The sequence below is a fragment of the Orbicella franksi genome, chromosome 6 (assembly GCF_964199315.1).
Source record: "Orbicella franksi chromosome 6, jaOrbFran1.1, whole genome shotgun sequence".
In the NCBI taxonomy this organism is placed as follows: Eukaryota; Metazoa; Cnidaria; class Anthozoa; order Scleractinia; family Merulinidae; genus Orbicella; species Orbicella franksi.
In genome coordinates, this window is record NC_138150.1 from 28,460,580 (window position 1) to 28,474,518 (window position 13,939).

A 13,939-nucleotide genomic window follows, 5' to 3' on the forward strand; every position below is an offset into this window, starting at 1 on the left:
TAAAAGAAAGTCTTACTGTGGATGTTTCAACAGGGAAAAATTCAAAGGGCAGATTAGCTGTATACAAAATTATTTGGTGAGTAATCAAATTCAAGTAACCCTATATTATACAAAGTAACTTCTTTTATTTAGACAAAAGCTTTTGAATGAACTTTGTCATCACGAATCATACACGAGTGGGTCACTCAGTCATGGCATGAAATGAATTCTGGCTAAAGCAAGGTTGAAACAATTTAGGTTGCCCAGAGGGCATGCCTAAACAATTTGATTTGCGAATAACAAGTCGTTTCTCTCGCCACACTTGTTCAAACGAAACAAATATAGCAGTTCTCGCTGATCCCAGTCAAAGTTCTTGACAAAAACTCCAACGAGGCAGCCACAGTCTGCATGAGTTTGATATGTCTCCTGTGTGTTTCAGCCTGACTGTATGGCAATCCGTGTTGATCTTCAATTTTGTCCATCCGTATATTCTTTTGCGTTTACTCTATTATTTCAATGTTCCTTTGATGTTTTAAGTGTCTTTTTTAATATTTCTAATCTCTAAATTTGGCTAAAAACCGTGATATATATCCTCCAATTCGAGAGTTGTTGATACACTTACAGAAGAAGGAAAACCTTGATTTAGTCTACTGTAAGCTCAAGATTTATGTAACATATTTATCAATAGTATACAAGCACCTTCACAATTATCAAGTTTTCTCTTTTAACATTTCAACCAGCTTACAGTCAGGCCTTAATTAGCTGCATGTATTAAACTGTGAGCACATAAATATTTGGATCTTAGTCTTACAGTACCTCATATATATCGCAGTGTAATGTATTTTTTTAAATTTTGTTTTAGGTGTCATACAACAAAGATGAAGATGAAGAGGCTAGCTGCAGAATCAACAGAAATAACTGAACAGCAGCTAAGTTTGCCCAAACTCAGCCTTTTTTTAATTTTAAGGAATGTCTCAGTTTTGTTCTTATCATTGATTCCTTACAATCATGAAAATCCAGATATGTTCCACACAATAACAATAATTTAAGGTAAAATCTTGTGTATGGAAAATTGTTGGATTTGTAAACTAAAAAAGTAAATTATCTGAAAAAGTTCTCTTTTTATCAAACATGTAAAAGTTTGACCTTCATATCTGTTTTCAGTTTTACTTTTGATTCTTGATGTAATGAAAAAGAAACAGGATGATTATTCTTATGTTTAAATTCATGAGAGCCAATGTAATAAACCATTCATTTAAAACCTGTTTGATGTGATATCAGTGACTTTATTTGTTATTTTAATGCTAGGCATTTATCATCAAAATTTTGTCTGGCCTACAAATGATACAAAATTCCCAGTTTTTCTCAGATTTTCCCAAAAATTCCAACCTATTCTCAAAAAATCCTACAAATTCCAAGTTATTCTCAGAAATTCCTAGGAATTTTTGGGAATTTTAAGGAATTTTCAAGGTGAGTATATTTCAGTTGGAATTCCTAGGAATTCCTAGGAATTCCAAGTCAGTTCTATGTAAACTTGGAATTCCTTGGAATTCCTAGGAATTCCGAGTCCGAATTACCGTGAAAATTCACACCTTAGATTCCTAGGAATTCCTAGGAATTTTTTCCTAGGAATTCTTAGGAAATTCCTAGGAATTCCTAGGAATTCTTAAAGTCATCTCACAAGGGTTGTGCCAAGACTATCAATCTTAGCCCTGTCAGATACTAATAAATAAATTCATTAAAAATAAACTCAGTAATTTCAAAGCCTCCAGTTCATCTCCAGGGTTTTTCAAGACCCTCGAGGAACTACAGGGAGAAACAACCTATTTAACGCTGCGAATTGCTATTATCTTATTAGTTCTGAGCATTTGACAAATTATTTTCTGGTAGAATAAGAATTGTTGTAACAATTAAAGTGGTCAAATTTGCTTAGCCCTATAAATAATATCGAACACTATGTCAACTCAATACAAAATCGCCCCATTTGGCGCGAGAATATACTCGGATATTTGTCCGCGGACATCATCTGTTCCGAGAAGCGAACGTAAACTGTGAGCTTTGTGGAACAGATAACATCCAAGGACATAATCTTTTGCCAAGGACAAATATCCGAGCATATTTTTGGAGGCTATTGTGCTTAGTGTCCTTCAATATTTTTCCCCAACACGCACGGTTTAGAAAATTGAGGAATATCATGCTCTCGGATATTACCCAATTTTAGCTTTAGAAATATTCAGTAACGTGACGCGTTTAAGCCAGTCGCGCGAGAGCGAACTATTTGATGGATTATAATTACAAATTTCTGATAAATAACAAGCCAACGTTTATTGTCAATATTTATCCCATATACCTAACTATAAATATGATAATTTTGAAAAATAAATGACGAGTTTATGTCAGCATAGGTAGCTGACATGAATGGTACCGCTAAGGGCAAATCTACAAGGTGGGGTGAAGGGTGATGGGTGACGAGGGGTGAACATTGCTCGTTCCTCTTCCCTCGATCCCGTTTTAGACTTTTTGCTCTGTAACTAAATTTCTCTATATTTCAGTACGCATCTGGATGCTTTTGTAAAGGTATTCCATAATTTTGGTGCAAGATCACGCCGTGACTATAAATTGTCAGTGCCTCTTCATTCATGAGGAATATACTGCTCTAACTTAAAGCAAAGCTTGATATTTTTAATGAGAAAAATCAACAAAAGCCCCCTTAAGCTTGCTGACGCTAGTTACCCTCCTTGAAGTTGAGTACTTTCCGTTTCCTGTGGCAGATTTCTAACATCCGTTTCCTACATACGTCCGTTTGGGTTTTGAATCTGACAGAATGCTATGAGCTAAAACGTGACATGACTAATTTTGCTACTTTGCGGGATGTATTTAAACAGACCTTGCTTGACACATCAACTACTCCACAAAGACGAAGATTGCAAGATAAGATTTCAGAGTGTCCGCAAACTTAATTTCTACTGACAAGCAATTAGCGATTCAGTCGCAAAAGGTAAATTCCCTAAAAGGTGTATCTTCAAACGAGTTAATTTCAAATACGCAGCTTGCATGCAGCTATTTGTTTTCATTTCGTTTTGCAACTTCTAATGCATGTATGATTCTCGACAAGCTTGCGTATATAGTAAGTGATACAACTGGATTAAATGACCTTGCAGATTTACGAGAGCGTTTATTTGCACAAGTTACAACAACAAACAAATTATTATTATTAGCATATGAGATTGTATGTGATTTCTTTGAGGTCAGTAATAGGCAACGTCGCAGATGACCGAATGAACTATGGCCTCATGTTTTACACGCGCTCCGAACTGAATTGTAATTTGAACTGCACTGTAGCTGTGTATATTGGATTGATACTTATCGCATAACAGTAAATTGTTCTTCAGTTGTTAAATACTATGTTGTTAAATTAAATAGTGTGTTATAGCTCAATCAACCAGATTACAGCATTTGTATTGGTATTCTAGCAGAATTCTACTAATTTCTGTTCATACGTTCCTTTGAAGGAATATGAAGTGCCTTGTTTTGTTCTTCATCTCTTTGGGTCTGGCGATGTCATTTCCTCCACCTCCTTACCGTGATGCTGAGGATCTGAAAAACCAGATGGCCGGTATGTCCGTCAGTTTATTGCTATAGTTAGCAGCCGTGTTTTCATTTGACCTTTGATAGTAACACTAGTACTGTATTTTAGTTCGTTCAGTTGTGCCTGTTTAATGGTACTGAACACTTGCTAACCAGGTAGCACTTTTAGTGCCTCGGGCTAACGTGGTTTCTTTTGCGTAAATGTGTCGTATCTTATTCAGAATTGTGCGTTGTTCACTTTATCTTTGTAATTCAAATTTGGGTGATTCAAATCTGCGTAAAATCAATGAGACTAGTCGTTCCTTACATAATGCGGATAGACATTAGGAAAAGTTTTTGCCAAACGTGATTCTTTCTTTACTCCTTATTGTGCGAGTCTCGTAGTAGATCTTTTATCTCTGCTGTTTTGCGGGTACTTTTAATTTGTTCTGTCCCTTATATAGAAGCATAGCATGACCGATGAAAAGCCCCTATGTTCCAACGAAACTTAACTCAATATTGTAACATGTCCGTTTTTTACAGAAGCAGAACTCAGCCACCCTTTTCAGCCGATAGTCCGAGGTGAGATTAATAGACTTCTTGTACGAGTTCGAACATAACCAATAACACTTGTTGTTAACTTGTCCCGTTTTGTAGAGCATAGTATAGAAAGCCTCCGATTTTCAAAGGAAACTTAATTCAATTGCAATTTGCCCTTTTTTACTGAAAGAAGAGTCCCTGATGTTAAAAAAAACTGTCGATTTAATTCAGATGTCATACGGCCTTTGTTTTTTGGAAAAAAAAAAAAAATGAACGAATCTCGACATTATCATGATGATATTATTTTTGTCTTAAAACAGGATAATATTTGTCACAGTAACTTAAACAGGGCAAGAACAACTTAAAAAAAGGACCGAATCTTACAAGGGAAGCCAGGTTGATAGTCAATAATGGTTTTTGTCATTACTTGTCTATGTGCGGCTTGGCCAATTCATTAAAATAATAAAGCTGGGAAAGCGGTTTTTAAACTAGTGATAGAGGCTTGAAGAGAATTCCGAAGTTTCTTTCTGGCCTTCTTCATTTAAATGCCATCTAAAGCAAGGAAAACGGGATTTTCATACAATTAGAAACTTTTGGCACTTGCTTTGCAGAGCCGGAACTGAGTGAGCCTGGCCGCCGAAGTTACATGACGTTTGGCAACACCGCTGGCAATGTTGGCCAGCAGGGAATCAACTCGGGAAATGTTAATGTCGGAACTCAATGGAACGGTGGTTACGGCGGCCACTACTACGGCAACTACTACGGCCGACGAGGTGTGTACAACTTCTTGTAGAAAACTGTATAATATTTTAATTGATAGCTTTCTTGTTGCGTACAGGATAAGTCTTGTTGGTTGTTCCTTTGTTCCTTTGTGACATGTTTCCTATAAAGCCTTCTATAATACCCCTAAACCTAAAAGAAAAATTTCAATCGAATGTTTGACGCCTTTTTCTATAGAAACAGAGCTGGAGGAGCCTGGCCGACTTCAGATGAGCTTTGGCGCTACCGGTGGCAATGTCGGCTAACAGGGAACTAACTCAGGGAATGTTGCTGTTGGACATCAATGGAATGGCAAACGTCAGATGACCTTTGGCAACACCGTTGGCAGTGTTGGTCAACAGGGAACTAATTCGGGGAATGTTGCTGTTGGACATCAATGGAACGGTAAGCGTCAGATGACCTTTCGCAACACCGCTGGCAATGTTGGCCAACAGGGGACTAACTCCGGGATGGTTGCTGTTGGAAGTCAATTGAACGGCCGAAAATGAAAAAAAGATTTCTTTCATCTTGAGTATGAATAGCGACTTCCAGTTGTAGTTCAGTAATGGTTTAATGTAGTTTTACTTGAGGGAAGCAATAATTGTAGAAGTAGTAAGAAAATAAAGGTGTTTGAAAAGCGGTTTTACTGTTTGCTGATGAGCCGCGCATTCACTGGTCTATGCTGGGAATTTTTTGCATATAGGTAAGGGTTGAACAAGAAAAAGGTTCCGAGAATGTTGAAACCTGATCCAAGATTATTACGTGATAGCAACCAAATCTTATGTTAAGCTGAATCCAGCAGTTTTGTTCACGTGCTTTAAAATTTCCATTACAATATCTCCTCGCCTCTGACCATACATAACCCCACCACCCCCCCTCCTAAAAACTTACAATGCCGGAAGGGTGCTCCTCGTATCATGACGCGCGTTACCAGATTCGCGACTACTATTTGCGTTGGCAGAATGCAGTCCATAATCTTGGGTGTCCTGTGGTTTTAAGGAAGACCTTGTTTTGAGATTTTTCGTTGACCGTCTGCATTTTCTGCGCTATTTTAAATGTCGTCATACGTCATATGCGCAAAGACTATCGCGCACCTCTCGGTTTTTGTATTGGTCTGGGCAAGTCTAAGCATCGTAAAGCGGATATCTGAAGACTACCTCGTGGTCTTCATAGTAGTCTGAGGATGTTTTCGTTTGCTGCGTAGTGTGTGAGTCTGAGCAAGTCTGAGCATCGTAGTCTGTGACACAAAGACAGAAACGAAAGCTTATATCATGAACACGACTTTGAATCGCCTTGGCTTTGGGGTGTCAACCGTTGGAACAGCTATATTTTATTCTGCATTTTCAGTGATTGCATTTGTTGATTAGTTCCAGTCGCGACAGATAGCTCAGTCTTTATCCGGTCGAATATTGTTTGAAATCGGCGGAAAAGTACTCTGAAGGCAAGATCCATGAGTGAGCCTGAACCAAGGAATGGCAATGTTAATACTACGTTTCCTTTTGATCTCAAAAAAAAAAAAAAAAAAAAAAAAAAATCAGGTGCAACCCTGAAGAAACTGTCAGTGATTAAATGACTTATCGAGGATTTAACTTCGCGCGATACTAGGAGTAATTAATGCAAATCAAAGACGCCCTCTCCCAGTCCTCCCTGTCCGTTCTGTTTTGCCTAATAGAGAAGCTGTGATATTATACAAACTGAGCTCTGCTCGTGATAATTATTGAACACTAACAATGAAATCAAGAATTTCTGAAAGCTCTCGAGAAATTCTAAACAGGCGAGGGTGGGAATTTTTCACTTTACATAGGCCAATTTCTATATCTAGATCACTATCTCAACAGCAGCCATGATACATTCGAACCTCCACTAACGGCCACCTTCCACCATGGCCACTGGTCCAGATACTTTCAATCTTATTTTAACCACTCTACAAAAGCGCCCTCTACACAACGCCAACGGCCATTAAAGCGTGTTCGAAGCGCCAAAATTACCTAGCCGGGTTTCGCTCGAAGATTCATTTTGACACAGATACAAAAGGAAACTAGAAAATGGCGTATCAGTTATGAGGATCTCGGGACTACTTACTATTATTTACTGCACTCATGCATTAAGTAATGGAGGCCAGATTGTTGCGTTTGAACCACATTAGAATTTCATTCGTCATTATGTCATTCTCTAGCCAATCAAAAGAAAAGAGGAAAATGAGTTCATGATTTGCGTCACTCTAAAAAAACCTGCTTATGACAAGGAATCAAATTACTAAATAAATACAGTTTGACAAACAGCCAAGCTAGCGTCGACGACACTGAATTAACTTGCTTTGTTTTTGTATTTCATAGGACATAGGTCACAGCGCTAATAAAGTCTCCGTTTCTAAATCTTCTGACATCTTTGCAAAATTTCGTGTTTTCACGTAAAAGGCTAAAACTATATTACATGGTAACTACGTCGAATCAACGACATCATCGCTCTCTTTTATCATCATTTAGGCTAGAGACCGCAACATGACAAGACGTCAACTTCATAGCATTGTTTTCTATGGCAATAAAAAAATAAATAATTCATCCACCAATCACAGTTGAGAGGAACTCCTTTGTTGCTGCAACCACCAATGATTAATATGTCGCTTATTTCTGGAGCTGGTGGTTTGAAAACTGATTCAGCCAGGTGTCAAAGTTTAGCTTTTCATGATGCGCAAAGTTGAACCGGACGTTTCAGCTTCTCACTGTATTTTGAAGCTGTTTTACAAGGTTTTTACGAGACCGTCTTAGAGATGCTCGTTGTACCTTTTTGCTTTGTTTTCCGCGTCTTGTTGGCTTCCTTGATCCCGGAGGCGCAAGGTAAGGTTGTCTTCAGTCAATGTTCGGGAATATTTTTGTTTAAGTGCAGGTTACGAGAAGAAAGCGAGAAGAAAGCGACCGGTAAAAGTCTAACATTTTATAAGTAATTTTGCAACACATTTAGGTAAAAAAAAACAAACAAACAAACCAAAAACAAAAACAAAAAGCAAGCTTACAAATCGTGACAGTGAAGCTAGTTTTAATCCTGGTATACAATGTTTGCAATAACTCTAGCCTCTAGAACAATGCAGCACTATTTTCAACAAAATTGTTAGATTTATTTCCATAATATTAATCTGTTATATTACTTAGTACATTTCTATTCCAGATCCGTTTTCGCCGCTTTTTTATCATTGCATCTGTCGAAGACTGCAGTTGCAGCAATCGAAAGCTTGAAAAGCTCTAACCCTTTTTGACCAGTCAATGGTTTTAATTTTTTTCATCTCTCAAAAGAGCAAAAGTGATATTATAAAGAAATGTTGGTCCTTCTTTACGTGGAGCAAATTTGAGCGTTTAACGAACACATAAAGAAACTATTTATTCAAGGTTTACTTGAAGGAAGCTGATGCAGTCGGTGACGAAATTTGAAAATACTGTTTTCTTAATGATAACAGTTAAGAGACATTAAGTAACCAAATCAATCTAGTGTCAGGTTTTGGGGTAGATTTCCGTCATTTGCAAAAACACTTTTGAATTTGTAGAAATGAAAAATTAAAGATTGTATGCGTACAATATCTATATAGTCTTCCTTAAAACTAAGCTGAAATAATCATTAGGTTTCTTTCCCTATCACTCTTTTTGCTTTTTCGAACAGCTGAGCAAAATTTGGTAAAATGGTAATTAACTGTCTGCATGGGGTAAAATAAAACCGTTTTAATGAGTCAATGCATTAGAACGTGCGTTAACACACCACCGACAGGAAATTTTAACTTGGCACTTAGCTTGAACAGGTGAGCCGATACGAAGAAACAACTACTTAAGAGTCCCTGTCCATAAAAATGGAAAATAACTCGGCAAGGGTCGAAAATTCGATTTTGCTCATATTTTCATGGTAGATAGGCTAAGGCATGACAAAAACTACTGGATAGTTTTTTTGGCAAAACATCCTTTCATTTCAAAGAATTATGCAAATTACCAAATTCCGTTAAAATCGTCATTTGACGCACCATTTTATTAAACAAGTTTGAGAGCCTCGCATGCAAAACCGCATCATTCTTCCGTCTTTAAAACACTCAAATATTTTTGTGCAATGTTTAAATGTGTACTGGGTTAGTTTTAGGGAATGTTGCGTTGTCTTTTTGGGTGCAAAATAATTAAATTTCGAAGACATGTATTTCCTTCACTTAAAAGTACTTTGTGTATATAATTAATTTCACCATGTGCGAAACCTTTAAATGGATCAAGCTTCTGGTGGTTGAATCGCAGAAGGATGATCTACAGATTCCTGTAAAAATTTCTTTGGGCAAATGATTGTCAGCGAAGCTAGAGCTTTTCGAAGTACGTCAAAAATGCAAATATTTAACCATTCCCTCATCAAATTTCAATTTACGGGTTAAACGTATATTTTAGCATGCGCCACATGACTTGACCAATGTTACGTTGAAATAGACACAGAGCTGATAATTTCGAAATGCTCTTACCTCATGTGCTGTAAAAGGCAAGTCCAAAGCCGATTTGACGTGTTTCTCTCACCATTCGTCGCACATAAAGCAGAAGTTTGCTTTTGTTTACACAACGCCCGATGTACATCGCCAACTGTCAACTTATTTAATGGTCGAATACCATGAATCTATGACCCTCTTTCGACACATATGATCACCACTGCATCTAAGTCAAAAACGGTTGAGTCATTTGTAGATAGTTGCTTGCTTTGCACTACACTAAAATATTACGTTTTGATCGTCATGGTTTGATGGCTTGAATCCTTGCTTGCAGCGGTTCCTTGTTCGTCACGCAATGCTGTCATCCCATTTGAGGGGGTAGGGGTAGGACAATTCCTATCCTAATACATAAGGCTCCGTAAGGCTGGGAACCACTGGGAGCACACAATCGTGTTAAGTAGGAAGAGATTAAATTAAGAAATGAGAAGAATGAATAGTTTACCATTGCCCCTGTTGTTATCTTTCACTCGACCACCGCTACCTACATGCCCTGCGTAATACTGTAACGCTAAACTCATACCTAGGTCTTTTCGCACTGTGCAATTATTTTTGGTTTACATGTAATACAGTGGGCTACCCCCGGGGAAATGGGTGGTGACCGCTTAATGGGGCTAGCCGCTTAAATAGAGGTTGGTGTACCTTGAATATTTAATTTTTCACTATCGGGTTATAAATTTCTTGGTGAACATGGAGTCAATTCAAGACAATCATGATCGACGTGTATTTGAATTATCACTCGTCATGCACCTTCAATTTCAGACTCTTATCTGCCATCGCCCTTTCCAAAACAAAGTTCTTAAATTTTGGGTGGCCGCTTAATAGGGGTAAAGACAATAATGAAACCCCTATCGGAACGACCAAATGGTGGCCGCGGAGGTAACCGGTCAATAGGTGTTTTATTTACAATATTTTACTGACAATAATTTTGGACTGTATTGACAACAGTCCTCTATTTCCTGTTACAAACATACCAATGTCTCGCCACAAGGCAAACAAAATACGCCAAATAAAATGGCATGGCCAGGGTTATTTACTCACGTAATCACTAATTAAATTTAGTCTGTTTTTCTCACGAATTAGACACGTTGCGATTTTCTATTTTTATTTCAGCTAGTTCTTGCTTCATTGATCTAAAATTGGTTTCATAGCGATTTTTTTAAAATTCTAGTGAGTACAGGCACTAGCTTTATCAGCTGTTGTCTGAAACATCAAAACGTACAACAAACGTGATTTGGACCTAGGCCACGCACACTATAGAATACGATTATATAAATATACACATGTTATTATGCATATGAATAAACAGATGAACAATGATTAAATTGTTTCATTTGTCCTGAGAGTGCTCTATACAAAATCAAATCAAATCAAATCAAAATGTGCAGCATATGCCGTGACAGCATTGCGTGACGAATAAATAACGGCTGTAAGATTGCGGCTGCGCCGACACGCTTATCAGCAATGGTCAGCAATCGATCAAACGTATTATTTTGGCGCAGTGCAAAGCAAGCAACTATCTACAAATGACTCAACCGTTTTTGACTTAGATGCAGTGATGTTCATATGCGCAGAAAGATGGTCACAGATTCATGATATTCGACCAATGATAGGTTGACAGTTGGCGATGTACATCGGACGTTAACCTTGTGTAAACAAAAGCAAACGTCTGCTTTATGTACAACGAATGGTGAGAGATCGACTAGAAACACGTCAAATCGGCTTTGGACCTGCCTTTTGCGGCAAATAAGGTTAGAACATTTCGAAATTATCAGCTCTGTGTCTATTTCAACTTATCATAGGTCACGTCATGTCGCGCATGCTAAAATATACGTCTAACCAGTAAATTGAAATTTGACGACGAATGGTCAAATATGTGCATTTTTGACGTACTTTGGAAAGCTCTCGCGTCGCTCACAATCATTTGCCCAAAGAAATTTTTACAGGAATCTGTAGACCATCCTTCTGCAATTCAACCACCAGAAGCTTAATCAATTTGAAGGTTTCGCATATGGTGAAAATTAATTATATGCACGAAGTACTTTTAAGTGAATGAGATACATGTCTTCGAAATTTAATTATTTTGCACCCAAAAAGACAACGCAACATTCCCTAAAACCAACCCAGTACACATTTAAACACGGCATAAAAATATTTGAGTGTTTTAAAGACGGAAGACTGATGCGGTTTTGCATGCGAGGCTCTCAAACTTGCTTAATAAAATGGTGCGTCAAATGACGATTTTAACGGAATTTGGTAATTTGCATATTTCTTTGAAATAAAAGGATATTTTGCCAAGAAAACTATCCAGTAGTCTTTGTCATGCCCTAGCCTATCTACCATAAGAATATGAGCGAAATCGAATTTTCGACCCTTGCCGCGAAATTAAGAATTTGTCTGATTTTTACAGGCAGGCACTCTTAACTCGTCTGCTTTCTTTCCCTTGACTGAGTTTCTAGTCTACAAAAAATATGATATCCAGACTTTGATTGATGATTGATGAATAGATCGAGTAAAGAATAACAAATATATATAAATATATATATATATATATATATATATATATATATATATATATATATATATAAAAGAAAAGAATTTCACTCCAAAAACAGAATTTGTTATAATTAACTTTCTCTTGTGTAAATATGCGTTCGCGCCATAAGGCAGTTCAAAGACCCTTCCTTGAATTTTGTCAGCTTTTTGGGTGTTAGGTATGCTCAAAGGCCCTGCCTGGGATCTTATTACAGCTAATTGTTTAAGGGCCCCTCCAGGGATTTTGTTGTTTGTCAACCCTTTAATGCTCCAAAGGCCTCGATTTGGGATTTTGTTATTAACCTTGTCCAGCGTAAACGCAGGTTTCTTCTTCTTTTTTTTTTTTTTTTTTTTTCTTTTCAACTGCTTATCTTTGCAAACTATTTTTCCCGTTATATTTACCGTATTGCAAGAGTCCGTTTTATCTATTTTAACTCTTTTAGTTTTTAGGTTGAATTTAACCTAGTTCTGCAATTATCACGCTCTATAATGTAATTTATGCACAGTATTGTATTCTTTTCGTTTGGACTATTAATTATCACCCTGTATGACGCAATTTATAGTACAGCATTGTATTTCTCGTTTTGCATTTTCTTCCTGTATTGTATTAATCACGATGCATTAATAGCACAATATTGTATTTTTCATTTCGTTACGTAATCTCCCACACTGTAACCGTATTTAAACTTAGTTTTCGTCATTTTTCTCTTGTAACTGATGAAGGTCTAAGACCGAAACGTTTTTCTATTAAATTTTTAACTTTTTAACTTTTTTTACCGTCAGAAGTTGTCCGTCCTTGCTTTATCAAACGTTTTTAAATTCATTTTTGCGGCGAGGCTTGGACTGTGAATCTTCATTGATCCTCCTGACGCAGTGGCATTCTTTGTTGGCTTGAGGCATTTTATAACCGTTTTATATATATATTTGCTTATTGAAACTTTCCAAACAGATGAAGCGTGAGTTTTGTTTAAATTTTGCTTATATATATATATATATATATATATATATATATATATATATATATATAAACGTTTGATAAAGCAAGGATGGACAACTTCTGACGGTAAAAAAAGTTAAAAAGTTAAAAATTTAATAGAAAAACGTTTCGGTCTTAGACCTTCATCAGTTACAAGAGAAAAATGACGAAAACTAAGTTTAAATACGGTTACAGTGTGGGAGATTACGTAACGAAATGAAAAATACGATATTGTGCTATTAATACATCGTGATTAATACAATACAGGAAGAAAATGCAAAACGAGAAATACAATGCTGTACTATAAATTGCGTCATACAGGGTGATAATTAATAGTCCAAACGAAAAGAATACAATACTGTGCATAAATTACATTATAGAGCGTGATAATTGCAGAACTAGGTTAAATTCAACCTAAAAACTAAAAGAGTTAAAATAGATAAAACGGACTCTTGCAATGCGGTAAATATAACGGGAGAAATATTTTGCAAAGATAAGCAGTTGAAAAAAAAAAAAAAAAAAAAAAAAAAAAAAAAAAGAAGAAACCTACGTTTACGCTGGACAAGGTTAATAACAAAATCCCAAATCGAGGCCTTTGGAGCATTAAAGGGTTGACAAACAACAAAATCCCTGGAGGGGCCCTTAAACAATAAGCTGTAATAAGATCCCAGGCAGGGCCTTTGAGCATACCTAACACCCAAAAAGCTGACAAAATCCAAGGAAGGGCCTTTGAACTGCCTTATGGCGCGAACGCATATTTACACAAGAGAAAGTTAATTATAACAAATTCTGTTTTTGGAGTGAAATTCTTTTCTTTTATTTAAGCCATGGGGAGCCAAAGAGAACAGTTGAGCACTCAAATAAGCCTCTTTCGTAATTAAAAACCTATCGATCTCGTCTGAGTCATTAGGGGCCATTTGTTGGCTTGAGGCATTTTATAACCGTTTTATATGTATATATATATATATATATATATATATATATAACTAACTGCAGACAGTACTGTTTCGGCCTTCTGGGCCTCATCAGTGCAGTGCTGAAGACTAGGATGGAGGCTAAGCTTAAAAAGCCGCCCCAAATACTACACA

The 13,939-nt window shown here is 36.8% G+C and overlaps 1 protein-coding gene across 1 annotated transcript; it reads left to right on the top strand.

Annotated features, from left to right (window-relative positions):
- Positions 1-4,483: 4,483 nt before the first annotated feature.
- Positions 4,484-6,373, top strand: LOC145488886 (uncharacterized). Its single transcript, XM_081467712.1, has 2 exons — positions 4,484-4,859; positions 5,044-6,373. The coding sequence occupies exons 1-2, from the start codon at positions 4,733-4,735 to the stop codon at positions 5,109-5,111; spliced, it is 195 nt and encodes a 64-aa protein (XP_081323838.1). The 5' UTR covers positions 4,484-4,732; the 3' UTR covers positions 5,112-6,373.
- Positions 6,374-13,939: the final 7,566 nt, after the last annotated feature.

What these genes read in the sequence shown, in the direction of transcription:
- LOC145488886 (XM_081467712.1), top strand. Translation starts at nt 4,733, where the DNA reads ATGACGTTTGGCAACACCGCTGGCAATGTTGGCCAGCAGGGAATCAAC. An exon ending in CAACTACTACGGCCGACGAG is followed by an intron (nt 4,860 to 5,043) that starts GTGTGTACAACT and finishes CTTTTTCTATAG; the next exon opens with AAACAGAGCTGGAGGAGCCT.